The following is a 20,984-nucleotide window of genomic DNA, read 5'->3' on the forward strand; positions in this document are numbered from 1 at the left end:
TTATTTCATTTTTGTTTTGTTAGATTTCTTACCTGCTCTTCACCGCAACGTCCCAGGATGCAACAGTAAAATATACAATCATAAAACAACCACAACCATAAAACTAGTGCAAAACACAATTAAAGCGGACTCCCTCAGGAGGTTGTGGACTCTCCTTTGTTGGAGGTTTTTAAGCAGAGGTTGGATAGCCATCTCTCACAGATGCTTTAGTTGAGTTTCCTGCATTGTTGGGGGTTGGGGTAGAGACCCCGCCCCCGGATCCTTTCCAACTCTACACTTCTATGATTCTAGAAGCAGGTTGATATTGAAAACAATTCCATAAAATAATACAAACATTTTAAAAACATTTCGCCTATAAAAAGTATTTTAATAGTTCCAGTACTGATGCAGTACTGAAGATTTCCACATAAAGGGTTTGTTGAAAGAGGAAGGTCCTCAGTAGGTTTCAAAGACAACAGAAATGATACCTGTGTGATATTCAATGGCAGGGGGTGAGATTCCAAAGGGAAGGGGCTACCATATTAAAGGTTCCATTCCTTTATTGCGCATGATGGACCTCTTAATAAGGTGGAATCTGCAGGAGGCCCCAATCTGCAGAGCTCAGTGATCGATTAGGTATGTAAGGGGTGAGATGACCTAGGGCTTTGTACCCCAGATCCAAACCTTGAACTTAGCTCATACCTCTAATTGGCAGCCAGTGCAATTATTTCAGCAGTGCCATAATATCCTGATGATTGCTGAATTAATGAATTAAGCATAAGAACATAACCTACGTACATCAAAAGAGAAAAATGTGCAGGCAATATTCCACCCAATCATTCTTCAAGACTCAAGCCGGTTCCCACATTCCATTTTGGCAGGCAATGAGGTGAGTCACAGCCCAAGACACAATTCTATTGTTCAGAAATGGAGCTTGCTGGTTCGTTTTGAAAGTGATTTTTTAATTCTATGATTCTATGAATTCTCTCCCACATGATGGAACTGAAAGCAGCTCAAAGAAAACAGTGGAAGAATCCAGGATATTAACCTGCATGCCACCTCACCAGACAAAAAATAGCAGCAAAGACAGGACTTGGTCCTCTAATGCAGGTCTTATTCGGACGGTATGGATTTCTTATCGTTTTACTTTTGAAACATTGAAAAATTGACTTGCCTGCATCAATACAATATATTACTCCATACTGTGTGGGGGGCTGTGACTGTGGCTGAGTGGGAGATGCTTTCCATTCGGGGTAGTCCTCTGTCAGCAGGGAAGGAGACTGTTGGATTCCCAGCCAGAAACGCCCCATACAGAATACACCCACCCACTCTATCTGGTCCCTGAAATAGTCCTATACAAATTACGCACTTCAAAAGAGCACACTGTGCCCCCCCTCCATGTGTCCTTTTGATTGTGCATTCATGAAGAGTCGTGCTCATGATGCTATTAAGCAATCTCTAGTTTTCTTCTTATCCTTCAAGGATAAGGGTCATGGGTTCGAGCCCAATGTTGGGCGAAAGATTCCTGCACTGCAGAATGTTGGAATAATGACTTTCATGGTCCCTTGAAACTTGACTATACAGTGATTCTACATGTGATGCCACTCTCCAGACTGTTTGCACCTATAAAAGTTTCAGGGTGGCATACTGCTTTGTCTCAGAGCTTCCTATTAAAACCCTGTAATTTTTTCTATCAAATGTTCCAGGATGTGCGAGGCAGGGGGTTGTTCCGCTTTTGGTACTGTGCCAGAGTGCCCTTTCCAAAGGCAGTCATGTGGTAACACTGGGGACTCATCACAGAACAATTTATAAAGTGGAAGATGTGGAGACATTCCAGTATAAATCCACCAGTAAATACGTTATTATTCTGTTAATCAAAGAGTTGGTTGGTTGCTTTTGCAAGTGCTTGACTATAGTTCTGGTAAATGCTCCAGGATGAATCATGGAATCATTGAATTGTAGAGTTGGAAGCAACCCTGAGGGCCATCTAGTCCAACCCCCTGCAAGGCAGGAATCTCATCTGAAGCATCTGTGACAGGTGGCCATCCAACCTCTGCTTAAAACCCTCCAAGGAAGGAGAGTCTACCACCTTCCAAGCGAGTCTGTTCCAATGTCAAAGAGGAAGTTCCTCCTGATGTTTAGTCAAAATCTTCTTTCTTGTAACTTGAATCCATTGGTTCGGAACCTATGCTCTAGAGCAGGAGAAAACAAGCTTGCACCATCTTCCGTAAGACAGCCCTTTAGATATTTGAAGATGGCTATCATATCATATGATCTGTTAACCTTTGTAGTAAAGTTCCTACAGGAGCTCCTATACTGCAATTCCTATTGGCTAAAATCATGGTAGGTGGCTCTATACTTCCTGGCTGAAATCATTATTTGGATAGAGGTTTGAGTCACTGTAGCAGCTAGGAGTTTGCTCGCACCTGTGATTGGCTGGCACTATAGAGACTAAAGGGAGCTACAGGACCAGAAGCTGGATCAAGACTTAAAGGTGATTTGAGACCAATCTTTATTGCCACCTGCTGGTTGGAATACAAATTTGCTGTTGGCACGGGTTAGCTGAAGCATCTGCAATGCACCAAAATGCGCTGCTGACACTTGCTAGAAAATCTACGTTGCAGGGTTCTCATGTTTTGCATCTTTATGGAACATGTAAAGCCATCACACTGACTGCATCCTTGAATTAACTTTGAATAGGGCCCAAAGGACATGGACTTCTGTTGGTACATCTAGACCTGGTGGACAGTTTCAAGCAGAGCAGACCAAGACATTGGCACCTGAGGCAGATCCCAAAATGACACCCTGACCCCCACTAGGGAAGGTGTGAGGGAAGATCTAGATCAGGAACAAGGGGGCAGGCAGGGAAGAAAGATCAACATTGGGATCTTCTGCCCTGGGTGGACCCTCCACCTTGCCTCATAGGTTGGCTGGCCCTGGTTTTGAGCATGGGGCTGACTTTATGATTTTATCTTTCTTGCTAATGCTGCTATTGTTTATTATCCTGCTGTTTAATCAGATATCAGGTGTGTGGGGTGGGGGGAGATTGCTACTCAGTCATCCAAACTGCGGGCTCCGGTTTTCCTGTGTGTGTATGCTTGAGCCAGATCCAAATATCAAAAGAATATTCTAGACACTGATCTAAGGGTTAAACTGAAAATGTAGCACATCTAAAGTTTCCTATCTTGAACTGACTCTACTTGCTGAATGTAAAACTAACTTGTGGCAGGACTGGCGGTGATACACCAGAATGATAGAAATAAGCTCCAACAAGCTTGCATGGACTACAGAGTGAATCCACTGGGACTTAACAGCTACTAGAAGTATTATGTGCTAATCCTTCAAATATTGAAAAGGAGCATAGCAGGCATTATCTCAAAAGCGACACCTGAAGCAAATCCATATGTCAAGGAAGAAAATACATAATGCAGTGTTTCTTCAAAGGGATGAGTCCTCCAAGACAGATTCTCTATCAAGCTTCTCAGTAAATGATTGGTGGGCTATATTCAGCCATCTCACAAATAATAAGGGAACAGAGGTTATGTTAGTCACAGCATTATGATTCCATGTGGGAGGAAGCAGAAGCCATTCAAATGACTTCATGATTACCATTGTGTGAACCAGGAGAGCAGGACTTCACTTGCTTGCTCCACTTATACTGTCAAAAACCATGGCAGCCTCTCCCCAATGGCATTTGTGCATTTGGAAGGATGTCTGCAGCCTGCCCTTTGAGAGAACGCTGGTCCCATGAGCTGGATTTCTCAGATGTGATGGTGGGCAAAGAGTAAGCAAGTGCTCCTGACTTAGAGGATCGTAGGTGAATGCTCAAATAGGGCTTAGGTTACAGGACTACTGGGAAGAAACCTACAATGGTTGATCACACCTTTAAAAATATATGTAAAATTCAGCTATTATCTGTCTCCATCATTAGGTCGAACACACTGGTGCCGTGAAGGGTTGTTCCAGCATAGGCCAAACTTGGCCCTCCAGCTGTTTTGGGACTACGATTCTCATCATCCCTGACCACAGGTCCTGTTAGCTAGGGAGGATGGGAGTTGTAGTCCCAAAACAGCTGGAGGGCCAAGTTTGGCCATGCCTGTTCTAGCAGCACACAGTGATTGCTCTTTGCATGCATGCATGTGTGCAGGCTTGTAGGTGATTGGCCATCAGAAACAGACTGAAAATGGACTCTAGAGATGGAGTGAATGATAGATGGAGGAGGAGGCAAAGAGAGTATGGCTGTTGGTTGAGAGGGCAGCAGGTGATATTAGTGATAAATAGTAGGCATTAGTCAATACTTTGATTTCAACAGGTACACTTCCGTTAAAATCAGTGGGACTTTAAAGTGCTTAATTCAGAAGAGTTGCACTCAGACTTAGTGAATAAACTGTAAGTGGCAGAAGGCAGTTGCCTTTGGATAAGTACATAAAACGGAAAGCTTGTATAACATGGTAGATTAATCTGGGCTTTTCAATACTTTCCCTCCCTTTATTTTCTTTTTGCTCTCGTAATGACAGCCTACCTAACATACCTTCCCTACCAACAGCAATTTTCTATGTACAACACCTGCTTTGCATTGGAATTACACACACACACACACACACACTCAGTGCAGTTTATTGAACTGCATCAGATGCCACTTTCACAAGTCCCCTGAGTGGCTTATAGCATCTCAGGGGGAGATGCTTTCAGAGAGGAGTCTTTGAAACTCCTTTGTTTTTTTACTATGTATGTCAGAAGGCATCGTTCTCCATTCCACTCCAATTTGGTTGCATGCAGTGCTGTTTTTGTTTCACTACAGTTCATCTTCTGCCAAAAAATATATTATGAGTCTTCTTGTCTGTTGTCTCAAAATTTACAGAATTAGTTAATTATCTAAATTAATAAAATAATACATAAAATAATACACAAGAGGTCTGGAATGTGGCAACACAAGAACAGGCCTTTTCTGCAGTGGCTACTTCATTACATATCCTTAGGTGCCAGGTGAAAATATTTCTCTATAACTAGGTCTTTGGCTGCTTAAATAATCTATGACCTTTTAAATATGTTTGTGAGATGGGGTTATTGGTTTGTTATTGCTGTTTTGTTATGTATTTTGTGTTCTCATTTTGTGTTTTTATGTTGCAAGACACCCTGTGATCTTCAGATGAAGTGCAGTATACAAATTTAATAAATAATAATAAGATAAGTCACATTTTTGTAACTAATTGCATAATTACAGTGTTATGAAGTTATGCCACACCATAGAAATACAAAGAAAATGCAAGGCAAATGGGAGAAAACTCATTATGTATCATTTGTGGGCTGAAAACGATAGCAAATACTACATATATTTTGTGTATTCATTTATGTTGCAGAAGTGGAACAAATAAGCAAATATCAGCAAATTCTGCTTCCGTCAAAATTCTCTGACATCATGACTTACAACCCCCCCCCTTTGGATCCTACTCTTTGATCAGAAAGAAAGGAATGAAGTGTCTTAATACTGACACAAGTGAATTGATCACAATTAGCAGTATGAGCCACCAGGAGAATGTGTGCACAAACCTTGTAAACAAAGTTGTTTCACTCTTTAACTTTATTAAAACTCAGGGGATGAACAGTGCCTGTTTAAAGAGTTAGTCAACAACCTTGAAGATGAGTATGGTGACTCATTATATTGCTATGAAGTGTGCCCACTACCAGAGCAATTCTCCTGCTGCACAGCCTACTGTGGAACTAGAGTGGCCAGATACAAAGGAGGGCAGGGCTCCTGCACCATTAATAATTGTGGAGAAGATGGAACTTCAGCACGTAAGGCTCGTGAAGCTTCTTCAGAAAGGTACACCTGCTGAAATTCCTTGTTCTTCAAAACTATCCATCAGTTCAGGAGCCCTATCCTCTTTGGCACACTACTGCAGTGGGTTTTTCAAGCTGTTTACCTGGGAGTAAGCATTATGGAACACAATGACACTTACTCGTAAGCAAACAAGCATAGGCTTGGGTTTTAAAAAGCAATGTCAGCATCTTATCTAAAATAGGTTTGATGTCAGTATCTAAGCAAAAATTTCAGGATTTATGTTCTATGCAGTTTTGTGCCTCTGTTGAAACCTATCAGCCACCTGGATAGGTCCCTGGATGACAATTTTCATCCAAGGACCTCTCCAGTGCATCCCAGTAGATAAGATTCTCATGAGGTCTGACAAAGTGGCTTGTCACAATTTTCCTAAAACGACAAGCAGAAAATACAAGCCCCTCTGGGAAGAATGTTTGTTCTGAATGAAGTTCTTCCAGTTTGATGTCGAGTTTAGCGAGGCACATGCCTACAAAAACATCCTCTAGTTTAAAATAAGGAACTTCTTTGGCAATTTTATACACACTACTAGCAACATCTGCAGACAAAACATAACCAGTCCCTGAACAAAATGGAGGGTACAAGTTTCCTGAATATTCTTCTTCACTCACATACCACTTACTTATCAGTTTTCGTATTGGATGCTCATTCTCTTTTAAAAAGCCAGTGAAGAAGCTAACCTTCTTATTTTTCTTTAGAAGAAGTTCAGTGAGATAGTAGGTATTCACAAACATATCCGAGTCTGTTTTCATCACAAAGCTGGTTTGTGGGCAGAATTTGTGAATCCATTCAAGGCCCATAATAGTCTTTAATGTTAAATTGTAGTAGGAATCTAGAAAATCCTTCTGGATAATGTCTCTGTGTTTTTTGTTCTCATCATCAATAGCACGCTGGTCAACATCCGTGAGAGTACTTCCCAGGAGAAAATAGGTCACAATACGTTTGTTGTCTATTTTTCTTTCTCTGCCCCATGTCTCACGGATAGCCATCCGGGCTTTGGATTGTTTGTGAGATGATGTCACAAGAATGACCAGGAATGGTGGATTCCGTCTGCAATTCATATGAGGCCTCCTTAAAAAACGTCCATCTCTCTTAAAGGGAAAGAACTCATGCTTCGTCTCACAGAATATACAGATTTCGAAAGTGCCCAGTTTGGCATATAAACAGAGAAAACAAACCAAAGCCATAGTGAAAACAAGCATCCTTGCAAGTCTCTTGGAAGCCATCTGAAAGAAAGAAAAGGAAATGCTATGTGGATATTTCTAGCAAATCAGTGTAGTGGGGAGATTACATTCCTACAGGCACAGTAAATAGGCACTGTGTATGTCAAAGAGCTGGCCTTAAATGTGACTAGCAGCTGGAACCAACCTGTAAGAATTTTAGTAAAAACCTGAACTTGAGATTTTTCTTTGGGAATAGTCTTGAAGACAGAACATTGTGCTGTGTATATGCAGACTTGCATGTTTCCAATCAGTAGATGGCAGGGTTGAGAGTAACAGATTACAGGATAAAATATACTTTGTGGTTTCCCACCTAAGCTGCGCCCCTTCCTCCTGCACATTCACTCTCTTCTCCCTCTTTCTTGCACAAGGATACCACAAAGGTAGCTCCAATCATATAGTGTACAATTTGTAGTCATCCTTGTGAATATGTAGAAGCTGTTAGCAAACAGCCTGCTTTGCTTTATTTCTGTGTTTTATTTTTTCCCCTTAAAGCAATGCTAGTGATGTATAAATGAGACAGAATGGGTAGTGAAGCTGAGGAACTCCAGGCAGCTCCAGCTTCCAAGCTTTATAAACTGATATCCCAACCCATTTTGTTTTTTAAAAACCTATCATGTTGGGCTCAGCTAACTCCCTGGGCTTACACCACCACAGGTGCACCTTGCTTCCTGAGCTCTGAGGAGAGAATCACACTATCCATGGGTGCTCTTTTCTCTCTGGGCTCTGAATTCCACGCACATCCCCTGCCTGTGTCGGCTCAAGCGCCTTTCAGAGCCATTGATAATGCAGGGATGTCTTCTCCTGCTTGGACAAGAAAATTGTAGCCACGGTGTCCACAGTCCATTTTAAACTTTCTCAAAAACTGTTCTCTTTTAAAATCATTTCTCTTTCCACCCTACGTCCCCCTGAAGAGGGATAGAAATAGGAAAACTGAATAGTCTGGTGGGTGCAATCCCCTCGCCCAGCTGCTAATATAAAATATGACAGCTCCTTTGAAGTGCCCACTGTCAGAGCTAGGTAGGAAGGAACAGAAAGGGAAGGGCTGTTATCTTAGTCTCGTGAACACTTGCTCAAATCTGATTGGTCAAATCTAGTGGAGTGAGCAGAAGATCCATGGATCTCCTCCTCCACTTCAGGAAAAAGGAAATCTGCCTCCCTGTTCTCCTGGTGTTAAAGGCTCTTTGCATCCCAATGCAATTTCCCCTTATTTTTGCATAGGAAGTTGAAAATGTCAGAGAAGCCCCACTTGGGGAGAGGGGGCAGATGAAAAGCTCCTGCTTCCTGTTTCATATGATAAATTTACATAGGGAATATTTCATGCAAATAGCTTCTCACCTGAAAATAAGCAACTTGTGGCTTTATTGCCTCAAACAGTTGGAGGCAATAAAACCCAGTGATGTTTCTGAATGCTATGGGGAGAGTGAAATTAGCTTGATCCAGCAAGCTCTTCTTATGTTTTTATATTGATGGCACTGTTTTTTTCTCTTTTCTTTAAACACAGCTGTCACTACCTGGTACTAAATATTCTCTTAGTCATCTACTGAACAAAGTACTAGTTTATTTTATTCATATACTGCCTGGTTGTAAACAGAGCCTCTAAGCAATTCACAAAAACTAAAAACTGGAATCCAGATAATCCTCCCCTGCGTGTGTTTGCAGATTTACCTTACCTTTAATGGATGCTTGAATTTCCTGAGGTGAAAGAAAGTTTTGGCTCCAAGACAGCAACTGATAAAATCTAGAACAAGAAAAGTGTTGGTGAACTCCAAATGCAATTCTATTCCCCTAAGCAAAATGAACACGTATCTCCTTAAATGTGTTGATAAACATTTCCAACAAGCAAACTTGAAAATGGGCACACGTTCCCTTTACATTCTTCTTGGTCTTAACATTCCCTGCCCCCCAAAAGCAAGGCTACTTTATTTTTATTTTTTTATTTGTCATTTATTTCTTCTAATAATTATAGTTTCTAACGTCAGCTTCCTTCATTATCACTATTATTATTGTTAATAATAATTACTATTACTACTATTATTATTTCCAGGGTGGCAAACACATTAACAATAATATCACTAATTATATTCTAAAAGCATTTAAAAAAACACGTCTAACAACAGTTTAAAAGAAAACATTCTACCAGCTGATAATTTCAGGGTTGCCAGGATAAGGACTGCTCAACATTCCTATGCCTGGGCAAAGAGCAATGTTTCCAAATTCCCTCAGAAAGTCAGTTATGCGGGATGAAGTGATTGACAGCACTAAATATTTCCACATTTACCCTGTTCCTCTAAATTGTAAAATAAACCTGTTTTTGAGAAAAGTCCAGGGCCTGTCACAATCTTCTTAAGGCAAAACTCATTTTGGCAGGGGCTGAACATCTCCCCTTCCCAACTGGAAAATACTCCTTACATGTCCCATCAGCAGGGCGGCCATATTGCCAAGCAGGCTGGGCTTCCCTGGATTCAGTCCTCCCCACCCAACCAGGGCCCATTTCTACCATTAGCAAGATCAAATGCCCACCCGGTGTGTGTATTTATGTATGCATGTATGTATTTTTTAAAAAATATCAGAAGCTGATCTGTGAGATATAAGTGCCTGGTCCTTCTGTGAGAAACTCCTGGTAGCACTTTTCAAGGCTTTGCCGCAGCTGTGTTTGGCATTGGGAGGGGGGAAGTGTACAAGTCATAGAGATTACAAATAATAAAAGTGATGCATTTGTTGTCTCCAGAAGGGGCTTGCTGGTTCATTTCTATTTTATTTTATTTTTATTTATTTTTTGGGACTTCCCTTGTGAGAGGAAGATTGCTACCCCTAGGAAACAACATAGAAATGCATAGTTTTTAGCATAGCTGCAATTGGGCAGTAGAATTGCCCCCCCCCCCAGGTAACAGTAAGGGAAACAGTAAGGAAGTTTGTGCTTTCCCTCCCCCAGGTCTTATTTTTCATGCAAAGAATATTGGTCTTATTATTTTCATATATTTGTTGCCCGAGGCCCAGGGCAAATGTACCCAGCTGCCCCCTGCCCAGGCCTGCTTTTGCAATCAACTATACAGGCTTCACCACCACCACTTTCTGCATTTCCCTTTTTCAAAAAAACGTTAGCAAGCATATGTACTTAAAGACTCAGGATTGTTAAGGAGCTCTCGATGCTGCGATAGTGGTTGTTATTAAAACTACTACACTCCATTTTGTCATGTTTTGCCAATGGCTGGTTTGCCTTCCAGTTAAAAAAAAAATAGCCCACATGGCCTAAATAAAGCTTCTTTATTTATTAATTAAATTTCTATCCAGCTCTTCCTCTCAAAGGAGCCCGATGCAGCCTCCTGCTCCGCAGAGCTGTGTGCAACCCCAGACGTAATGTGCTTTTGCTCCACCACAGCACCCCTGGCACAACCGTACTAAGCCAACCCTGAAACTGAGCAGGGTCTCACCTGTACCCTTTCCCGTCATCTCCGCCATTTCCTGTCTCTAGGGTGAGAATCAGCTTTATTTCTCTCACAGCAACAGGCTTAATGGCAGAATATGACCTGAAGTCTTTGCCTGTACAACCCCCAACCTGCTTGCCTTAGAAAAGACAGGAAATACTTTAGAGGAAACCACAGCATTTGCAACTGAGTGGAAAGCGACATTACTTCACAGTGCAGTCCTATACATGTTTTCTCAGAAGCAAGGCCCATTGTGTTCTGTGGGCTTACTCTCAGGAAAGAAATGCAGCCGTAAACTTCTTACAATATATAAAATTGCCTTGAATTTTTAATTAGCCTTTTGAGAGTCCAACTATATGTTACGTGCAAAAGTACCCAAAAGCCACTCTGACGGGCTGGGCTTGGAGTGAGATGTCAGCAGGAAGCAGTTGCTTAGTTCTTTCACAACCTACCTTTTGCCTTTGTAGATGTGTTTGTAAGATGGCTTCCTTTCATGGGGAAAAAATTGCGCAACTTAAGTTTAATGTTTGCAATGGGCTGTGTTTGTGCATGAGGTGTGCATGTGTTTCCAGCCCTGTGGAATGTTTCCTATGCTTACAGGCACATTGGTGTTGGAGAGGTAAGGGTGCAAAGTGCACCTTTGAACATATATACGGAGGGATTGTTGTCTGGTTAGGCATTTCTGGGGATTTAGCAAGGTATTAAGGAGATTAGGAGTTCTGAGTTACATTTAAATCTAGTAACAATGGTTTGGGGCTATGCAAACTGCGTGGTTAGGAAGGGCTGTCTTGTGTGGTCTCTTCACATGCTGCTAACAGCAGAGGTATTAATAGGGAAGATGTGGGAAAATAAAATAATGGATATAATATTAGTGAACAAAATTATGAGATATAAGCAATTAAGGGAAGGAAGGAAACAATCAGCACAGATCTTTAGACTACACTGAACACCATTCATTTTTACACAAGGATTGTACATTGTGTATTTCTGACATCCTAAGAAAATTGAGGGTCAGTTGAAAATAGGAGGAAAGCTGGTGCACTTGGATGCTCATGTGGCGCAATGGTTCAGTGTGTCTAGGAGTTAACCAGAAGATTGGTGGTTTGAGCCCACCCAGGGATGGCTGTGGGAAGGATTCCTGCAGTGCAGGGTGTTGGACTAGATGACCCTTGGGACCCCTTCCATCTCTGCAATTCTATGATTCTAAGATGCACAGAGGATCAAAATTATAACTCTTTTATTAGATCCATGGCACAGAAAATACTAAGATACCTTGCCTGGCAAAGAGGAACAATTAGAGTGTATGCAAATATAAACTTTACTTTTCTTGCTCTCACTGGTAGCATGCAGAAAGAAGACAGGATTCCCTATAAACATAAGAAACCCTCCACATGGCAGAGAGGGAAAGGAGGGGTAAATGTAACTGACTGACTTACCCAGGGGATCATGTAGAAAAGCTACCACTAAGCCTGCAGGAGTCTTGCAGGTTCTGGGTCTGAAATGAGAGACTTGATGGCAGGGTCGTCCTAGTGGTTTTCAAAGGGGGAGGAGAAATCTAGAAATACAACAAAGCAAAATTACTTTTATAACCTTAGCAACTGAATTTTCTGGAGAACCATTTTTAAGAGCCAATGCAGAATAGTAGTTATACGAAGCATCTACCGGTACTTATTCTGTTCAGTTAAAACAACTAACTGAACAATCTCTAAATTATCTAATGTCAGATAATTTCATTGTTAGCTATATCCCAAATCTTTACCAACCAGACATAAACAGGCAGAATATCTGCTTCTAGGACTTGGCAGCAGTCAGTAAACAAACAAACAAACAAAAATTCTTTACCTTCATCCTTCTTAACCCGTATCCAGTATAAATGTGCACCAGCCACAAATTTAGTTCAGACCCCGACTTGGCACTCTTCCTTTCACAGCTGCAACTACTGTAAAAGACTGGCTTCTTTTACCAAGTTTACCAGCAGTTTGGTCTATGGCAATACAGGTTTCTGCAAAGCCCTAGTAAAAATTTAATTCCCCCACCCCCAATCTCAAAACCACACTTTTTCTGTCGTCTACACAATTGTAACTTATTTCATTTTAGAGAGACCCCTGGAGACATTTCTGTCAATCTTTCATTCCCTGGCTGATAAGCTCTCTGTACTGTTAGACAATCAAAATCCTATGCTATGGATATCCCTCATCCATCTCTAGGCAGAGGACTCAAGTAAAAAATTAGCATTTTACAAGTGTTAGCTCTACAGTTTCACAGGATCCCTACTCCCTCCTGTTATCATGAAAACAGCCACGATACAGTAGCTAGCATATAGCCATAGTACAACATTAGTAGCTATGCCTCAGGGTAGACCTCCTGGCCTGGTAGACCTATCTGAATCAGATATGTGCTCTGAGCATACTCAGAACTGTTTCCTTGAAGTCCACACTTCACAGCTTGTAGCATATTCTGGTAACCTGGAAGGAAGCAAGGGCGTATTTGCTACTTTGAGAAACTTCGCTCTTCCTGTTTAGCACTTGTGACCTTGCGTGTGAGAGAACCACGATGGTGGATACTGTTAGAATTCCTGCTTCATGATTGCAGTCATGGGATTTTTGTCTTTCACATGACAGTATATGTTTTGACTCCACAGAGTGGGAAGTGACGAAGACAGGATGTTTGTGTTACTGTGCTCCATGAAGTGGGACTATGGTCCTTTGTTCTTTTTCTCTTTGCTGTCTGATGCTAGAGAGAGAGGGAGCCATGTTGCAGTGCTCTGTGTGTGTTTATACGTCAATAAAGTAGATTAGCCAAAATGCTGAGTTGCTGAGGTCTGTTACGCAACTACACCTACTCTGCAGATCCCTAAGTGTGCCGGTGTCGGTTGGCATCTGTCGCTGTGATGTTTGGGCTGAAGAAAGCTTTTGAAGCTCCTGAAAGATTGACCAGGAGGAAGAGAACTTGCCAGTCGGGCATGTGTCTCTACCAGGGTCCTACTCAAGTGTAGGCTGAACTCCTGACAGATACATCTGGTTCACAGGCACTATAAAAGCAGGATGCTGGACATGATGGTCCACTGGCCTGATCCAGGCAGCTCTTCTGGTTTCCTTATGATACTTAACTATATGTTAGACAATATGTTAGCTCCATATCAGAACTCTGAAGTGCAGGTTTCGTTTTTACACAAATGGACAGTGTAGTGGGGGAGAGGTGGTCCAGACTGGGACCTAACATGGAGGATAGACAGCTTTAAACTTTGCCTTTCCTGTGGTCCCAGTTCAGATAGGGGTGGGGGCTACACCAGCTATTTATATAAGAAAAAATATCCTATGTGCTTCAAGTGGAACTTTTATTCTTATTCAAATTGCTGACATGATGAGAAGCCCATTCTGAGTCTTAACCATAGCCAGATGCAATGGGTTAAAGACCCCTACCTCAAATGCCAGGGTCCCAATTGCAATCAGGAGCTCCACGCTGGCAATTTGTGCAATAAAACTCAAACCCTGTCCTTAAGGGCACAGATATGGAGCTAACATGTTGATTGATAGGAAGACTGAACAGGTTCACGGGTCACCTGGGCACCGTCTTCCCTGCTATGGTGAGATGTCTTGTATAACTGTTTAAATTATAGTAATTCATAGAATCTCGTATTGTCTGGTTTGGTCTGGAGAGAGAGAACTTGCATTGCCTTTCCTGACAATCTTTTAGAACATAAAACTGCAGGGATTTTCCATAAGGTTCTTCCCTCTGTCTATAAGAACTTGGAAGAGATGTTTGATTTCAGCATAATCAAGCCACTTTGTACATCCCTGTGGAACTAATCTCTACATATCTGGAAATAAATTGGAAGCATCCACACGTGGACAAAGTCTGCTTTGCTATGGAGAGCCTTTTTTTTTAACCATGCCAAGCACTCCCCTAGATTGGTCATACAAAGGAATTCTGGCACACTAAACAGCATGTTTCACTCATGATTAGATTTGCTACTTAGCATGTATGTGAGCACATGTTGAAGATGTACATTATAGATATTATTAAGGAAAATAAACACATTTTCAAATTGGGGCTCACTTGGATCAGGGTAGATGTGTATGAAAAGGGTTGTTTAAGAGGTCTGCAGATTTAGATCCTGATGGGAAGGCAAGACTCTTGTGCTTTGTATAGGAAAACAGAATTGCCTGCAGGTGCCCCTTTTCTTCTCTCTACAATACTGTTCAACAAACTGCACCACTGGCCCAAATTCTCTCTTCCACACCACTGCTCGAGGCACAGGTACTCTGTCCTCCAAGGCACGGAGCTGAACCCTAGTCTCAGACAATATGGAATATTTCATTTGAAAGAGCCAAATTATGCCATTCATCTTCCCTAGCCGGCAGAAAGAAGTCTGCATGGTAGTCTGATTCTGCTTTCCTGATTATGGAAATCTGTTTGGAGAGCTCTCAGCAGTGAAACGATTTAGCTGAAAACCATGCACCAAAAAGAAAGAAAGAAAGACAAGGGTTTTTTTTTAGTTTCCTTACCTCCTTCTGCAATACATCTCTCCGTTTCTCTAGCCATGTTGCCTGAAAGCTCCAGTGAGTTGTTAGATCTTCCCAGGAAACGGTTTGTGTCTCCCTCCCGTTCCTATTTGATCAATGACAATCTCCATGTGTTTACTGGACTGGGAGGGGCAAACACAGCATTTGTGCAGTAAAGGGAATCCAAGCAGTAGATTTCTCTTTCTTTCTTTCTTTCTCTCCCTCCAGGTAGCAGGCAGGACGGCCACCGCAGTCTGATCGTCAGCAAAAGCCAAGTTAGGAACTGTCTGCAAATGCTCTCTCTTTGTACTCAAGGAAAAAGAAAAAGAAAAAGACAAGCAATTCCAGGCACACTCAGCTGTTGCTAGAGAACACAGAAATTTTAATTATTTGAGAGACCAAATCCTTATGCCTTTCCACAGGAAAAGCAACAGGCACTAGCAGAGTAAAAGAGAACTTTGCAAAAATAGCCTCCGGGGTGTGAAAATGTTCCAGGCTTCTGGTAAGGCCAGGCAGACTTCAGTTTGTGGTACCTATATTGCTTATTTCAAGAATGCCTGGCTCCACCAACAAGAGCTAGGTGGGAAATAGCAGCTCACATTGGCAGGCACACTCACAGAAGTAAGGGAAAGTGTCTACCTATGAGAGCGAGCTGTGTCCAAGAATTGATTTCAAAGCCACCACTGAGTTTATTATTAAACCCTTTCATACAAAATTCCACTCCCACTTTCCCCGAAGCATCCATTGTTTCAACAGCCTAGTTTTCGTTTGGGACATGTTTATTTTTACTAGTCTTGAACAATTGCGGGTCACACCAACTGCAAATCACCTAGTGATCGACCAGTAGGTCCCAGTCTACGTTTGACACCCCCCTTCCTGAGCTAGCGTGTTCTCAGGCATAAAAGACATAAGGCTATGCACAAATACCACACATTTAAAACATCCCCACAAAGAATCTGGGAACTGTAGTTTACCCTGCCCACTGCTGCCATTCCTGGTACCTTTAACAATCTACATTTCCCAGGATTTGTGTTTGTGTGCTTTAAATGTGTCTTAGATGTATGCTGGGTAAGCTCATTTAGTGCTTCTTCCCCCGTCTATAATTGGAATGCACAACACTGACCAGAATAGGAATTAGTTTACAATTGCATCTATTCCTTTTCTAGGTTGCACTGACCATATTCACACAGGTGTGCACACAGACAAGGCTCACAGCGAGCCTGGTGAGGGGAGAACCTGAACTTTCCCTGGCTGAATGTGGAACCGAAATTTGTGTGTGACAAGCGGGCAGTGGAACCTTTTCCCACATGGTCTCTAAGTGCAGTTGGACAGCTGTGGAGATCGATGGGCAGGGCCTCTACTGCCAAGGAGCTAATCAGAGCAGGTGCTCTGGCTACCATTTCTCCAGTGAAAATAGGGGTGTCCTAAGGAAAAGCGGGACATTCCGGGATCAAATCAGAAACCAGGATGGCTTCTGTAAATCCCTGTCCCTGGAAAACAGGGTAATTCTCTGCAAAGCCAGGTGATAACAGATGGAAAATCCACAAAGATTGGTGGAAAAATAAACATTTACTAGCAGGCTTAAACTAGACTGTGGGCTCTCCTCCCAGGCATTAAATGTCCAGGTATTATGTGTAGGGGTCAGATGGGATTACCATGAGGAATTATAAAAGATACATCAAGCCATCATGTCCACGATGAAAGCATTGTGTTGACTGGGTTTGATATATTGACGATAATTTCTGATTAAATCCCATAAGATTCTACATTTGTGCCCTTTTCATGCCCTTTTGACTCTACTGCCCATTTCTCCTCACGTCACGTACACAGCAGTACACAGCAGTTGCTTCGCCAGGCAGGCATCCTGTGCCATAACCATATGGGCAAGTTACTTCGATGTAGTTTCTTATATATAATCTTAAAATGTTAATCTTGGAGCCAGGAAACAGATCTCACATGAAGGGGATAGTGATCTGGTCTTTCTGGCCATCCTTCTTATCATGTTTATTTCTCAGCTCTGGGGTTGCCAGATGCACCCCTTTGTAGTTCTCAAATTATTTACCCCAAAATATATGCATGCTAATTAGTGTTGTAGTGTAACTTTTCCCCACGTGGGGTTTGATGAAATGCTCAGAGGAAATATGATTGGTTCTTAAGAGCACTGTGTAAAAGATTCTTTTGCTAATAAAATGGCCTGGTGAGGGGTATGGGTTACGCACTTTCTCCGAGAGCCTTGCTGGTCAAAGCCTCGTGTCTTGTTTTTAATCAGGGTCCAATCCTTCCTTTACTTTGCGAACGCAACAATTATGTACATGTTTTACAGTGCACCAGAAATTTAGATCACAGAAATGACAATGGAAATAAGAGCAAAAAATAATCATTTTTTTCTTCTGTGATTCCATAGAATTAGGGTTCAGCACCTCAATGGAATACAAGGGGAAAGCCTGTAATTCTCTTGAAATTAATTTGTAATTAGTTTGAAGACTGGACATTTATTATGAGGTTGATGTGAAGCTGACAAGAGAAGGGTCAGAGATCAGCTTTGCCTGAATGAAGTCTCAACTTCAGTCTCTAGCAATTCAAGTTAGGGCTGAGGGAGGCACCTGTTGAAACCCTGGCATGCTGCGGTCAGTCGGTGCAGTGCTGTCTACACCAGGGATGAGGAACCTGTCTGTGATCTTCCAAAGTATGGCTGTCTTCTTGCCAGTCTAGCCTGTATGGCCAACTGTCAGGGATGACTGGCATTTGAGTCTAGAAATGTTTGGAGGGCCCCATACCTGTTGAAGCAGCTCTCCATGCTTTCAGCTAGATAGGCTAATGGTAGGTTTGATATAAGGCACTTTCTTACGTTCCTGTGGTATTGTTCACTTTGCACTTTTTTAATTTTTTTTTAATTCTTAGTTTACAGTGGTACCTCGGGTTAAGTACAGAATTCGTTCCAGAGGTCCATACTTAACCTGAAACTGTTCTTAACCTGAAGCAGCACTTTAGCTAGTGGGACCTCCTGCTGCTGCTGCACCGCCGGAGCACAATTTCTGAAGCAAAGTTCTTAACCTGAAGCACTATTTCTGGGTTAGCGGAGTCTGTAACCTGAAGCGTATGTAACCTGAAGCGTATGTAACCCGAGGTACCACTGTACAAAAATATGTGCATTATCTCCTTTAAAGTTGTGTTTTCTACAGATCAGTTTCATTTGTTGTGAGACATTAGTGTTGCATACAGTGTTAGATTAGGAAGAAAAGAGGAGAGGGGAATGGTGAGTGGGCTGGAGTCGGGTGGCCCTGCTTCTATTCTTCTACTTGGTGTATCTATGGGGTTTTGTGTCAGCATCACGTGTGGGTTCTCTTGTTATTCACTTGTTGTACAGTCATACCTTGGGTTACAGCTGCTTCAGGTTGCGTTTTTGCGGGTTACGGACCGTTGAAACCCAGAAGTACCGAAACGGGTAACTTCTGGGTTTCGGCGGTCGCGCATGCGCAGAAGCACTAAACCACACTTTGTGCATGCACAGAAGTGCCAAATTGCAACCCGCTCATGCGCAGATGCGCAGACATGGGTTGTGAATGCTCCAGGTTGCGAACGTGCATCCCGCACGGATCACGTTTGCAACCCGAGTGTCCACTGTATTTCCTTGGTGGTGAGAGAGGTTGGGGGTGGCCTAGGGTATGGTTGTTTATTTTTAATGCAACAGTCACCAGGGTGTCAGACTAAGGCCTTTGCCTGAGGCAAATAATAAAATGGTGTGTCATCCTAATTCCATCAGTCTTGGAACTAACTGGTGTGACAGTTGCACTAATCACTTGAGTGAAAATATTAACAAACAATCTGCATCTGGCTAAATGAAGAAAATATACCGTAACTATTATATTGTGGCAGATTGGCACAGATTTATTTTTTATGCAAGCAAAGATGAAATGCAGAACATAGACATCTACCAGAAGCATGAAAAATCTTTTGGGTGCTATAACCATTGTGGACTTGAATTTTGGTATTTCCTGATGAGTTGTACCAACAGATTCATGATTTTGGTTCGTTCACTGGACGGGGGGGGGGGGCAGTCAATTGATTCCATATTAAATCTAAATAAGAAATGCCTGAAACAGCCCCATCCTGGAAGGTTGGAAACCAGAAACTAATAATGTGATCAACTTTTGATGAGAGTATCAGGGAAACTGCAGAACTGTTTTGATAAGTTAATCGCTCAGACACGTTCTATTTAATTTGAACACTATTTTATTGTTCTTTCGCAAGAGTTCTGAGAAAATAAGAAATAAGGTTAGGTAAGCATTCAGTTTATTTACCTTAGGCACCGGTACCCATTTGCAAATGCCAAACCAGCAGAGATAGAAGGAAAAAGAATCCATCTACTTTTAAAATGTCTGCTTTTAAAGCATCTAGCTAGAGATGAAGAAGAGAAGAATATAAACAGCTGGGGTAGAACGGTCAGACAAATGTGTGTTTTTTGCCACAATGGAACCAAATGTATTTGAATACATTCAATTTAATTTTTTCCATGTCCATGTTAGTTTTTATTAAGTTGTTTGAAACAAAAATATGCATGGCTGCTTATTAGAATTTTTCCATGCCAAAGATGAATTTTTTTCTGGTGGTTCTTTAGTCTACAGAAGTGGACTTTCAGCAAGCTTTTAACCCAAGATTCCTGGGTAAGCTTAACAGTCATGGAATAAGAGGAGAGGTCTTCTTGTAGATCAGGAATTTATTAAATAGCAGGAAGTAGGAATAAGTGGACAGTTCTCCAAATGGAGCGATGTCAAATGTTTTTAACTTGTTCATAAACAATCTAGAGTTAGGGGTGAGCAGTGAGGTGGTCGGGTTTGCTGGTGATTATAAACTGTTCAGGGCGTTAAAACAAGAGATTGCAAAGAGTTCCAATAAACTCTCTGCAAACCTAAGTGATGGGTGGTAAACCAGTGAATGCAGTTCAATGGAAACAAGTGTAAAGTGATGCATGTCAGTGCAAAAAGATCTCCGTTTCATGTATGTGCTCATGGATTCTGAACTGGCAGTGACTGTCTCCCCCAACCTGCTAGCCTCAGATGTTTTGAGCTTTAAATCCCATCAACCATCCAGCATGGCCAGGGTGGCTGGGACTGATGAGAGCCATAGTCCAAAGCAGCTGGATGGACCTTCAGTGATATACACCTTCAGTGTCCTTGTTTTGGTTTTGAACAGGGAGTTGTTTCTAAAACACATTTGAAAGTGAAGTTCCGCAGTTTACCTTCTGTTTTGGACACATGGAAATTGCCTCTGAGAATCTCAGGCAGTCTGTTCAGCTCTTGTCCCATGTAAATAACAGTTTGATTGTGCCCGTTTAAATCATTCTTGATCCTAAAATAATACCAGGTAGAGACAGTTGCCGCTTTCAGATGCTCAGAAGGGAGAGGTCTGAAAGTGTCTTGGAGAGGAACAGCAGGTTCTGCTTCCGTCCTTTGCATCCCATCATATGTCTTCAACGTATATGCAAGTGGAGGCACAGAGCTGGTGTATGGTGGAGCAAAAGAGTGTGGCGGAACCTATGACCATGATTCTGCCCTGCCATATTTATTGAACACCCAGAGCCCAACCCAAAAAGGACTGCTGTGGTGGAGTAGTTAGAGTGGGCAAAGAGGATAATGCCTTGGATGCCACTCTGCATGTCCGGTGTGCCTTGCAAGGCATATAGCTTTACATGGAACAGTTCTAGGATCAACCTGTATTCCACCCTGGGGTTCCTTGAGGACATGGTGGTATGCAAACTTAATAAAGGCACACATTTTTTAATGAAAGCTCCGTTTGTCTAGCTAATGCCTAGCTAGACAGAATTTTCTCGCTAACACCCTGTGAGAGTGATTAAGCGTGTCAAGGCACACAATTTCCTTGAGTCGTCAGGCTCAAGATATGCCAGTGCTAATATTGCACAGAAAAGCCTTTGTTGCACAGATTAAAGCTCCTGGGATGGAAGCCTCTTGGATAGTGGGAACTGCTTTCCTTGCGACAAAGTAGTTTTCATAGTAAC

General features: G+C 42.1%; 2 protein-coding genes and 1 long non-coding RNA gene across 12 annotated transcripts in view; 1 reads left to right on the forward strand and 2 right to left on the reverse strand.

Moving 5' to 3' along the window:
* Positions 1-6,566, reverse strand: part of IGSF5 (immunoglobulin superfamily member 5) — a 42,130-nt gene extending 35,564 nt beyond the window's left edge. For both annotated transcript variants that reach the window (XM_081908751.1, XM_081908750.1), the window contains exon 1: positions 6,438-6,566. The gene's annotated coding sequence lies outside the window, so the exon portion shown is untranslated. The remainder of the gene's footprint in view (positions 1-6,437) is intronic.
* Positions 2,183-17,213, forward strand: LOC309368607. 2 transcript variants are annotated; one of them, XR_014167824.1, is made up of 2 exons: positions 2,183-3,796; positions 15,197-17,213. It is a non-coding gene; the product is annotated as an uncharacterized lncRNA (long non-coding RNA). The 2 variants fall into 2 exon arrangements; XR_014167825.1 differs by having other exon boundaries at positions 2,183-3,763.
* B3GALT5 (beta-1,3-galactosyltransferase 5) lies at positions 4,940-15,201 on the reverse strand. 8 transcript variants are annotated; one of them, XM_081908784.1, is made up of 4 exons: positions 12,306-13,671; positions 11,900-12,018; positions 8,709-8,776; positions 4,940-7,041 (listed from the first exon to the last, which is right to left on the reverse strand). In XM_081908784.1, the coding sequence occupies exon 4, from the start codon at positions 7,039-7,041 to the stop codon at positions 6,076-6,078; it is 966 nt and encodes a 321-aa protein (XP_081764910.1). In that variant the 5' UTR covers positions 8,709-8,776; positions 11,900-12,018; positions 12,306-13,671; the 3' UTR covers positions 4,940-6,075. The 8 variants fall into 8 exon arrangements, with proteins under 8 accessions (XP_081764910.1, XP_081764908.1, XP_081764911.1 ...); XM_081908783.1 differs by lacking the exon at positions 12,306-13,671 and adding an exon at positions 14,972-15,201 and having other exon boundaries at positions 5,193-7,041; XM_081908782.1 differs by lacking the exons at positions 11,900-12,018; positions 12,306-13,671 and adding an exon at positions 10,470-11,880.
* Positions 17,214-20,984: the final 3,771 nt, after the last annotated feature.

The sequence above is a fragment of the Podarcis melisellensis genome (assembly GCF_964234715.1).
Source record: "Podarcis melisellensis genome assembly, chromosome: 4".
NCBI classification, from domain to species: Eukaryota; Metazoa; Chordata; class Lepidosauria; order Squamata; family Lacertidae; genus Podarcis; species Podarcis melisellensis.

Bases quoted from the DNA above. Each gene is read 5' to 3' on its own strand.
- B3GALT5 (XM_081908779.1), bottom strand. From the start codon at position 9,416: ATGTTCAGCCCCTGCCAAAATGAGTTTTGCCTTAAGAAGATTGTGACA. The intron at 8,777-9,316 runs GTAAATGTGGAA...TTCTTGTTCTAG, and splicing joins TTACAATTTAGAGGAACAGG to ATTTTATCAGTTGCTGTCTT. The intron at 7,042-8,708 runs GTAAGGTAAATC...TCTTTCTTTCAG, and splicing joins AATTCAAGCATCCATTAAAG to ATGGCTTCCAAGAGACTTGC.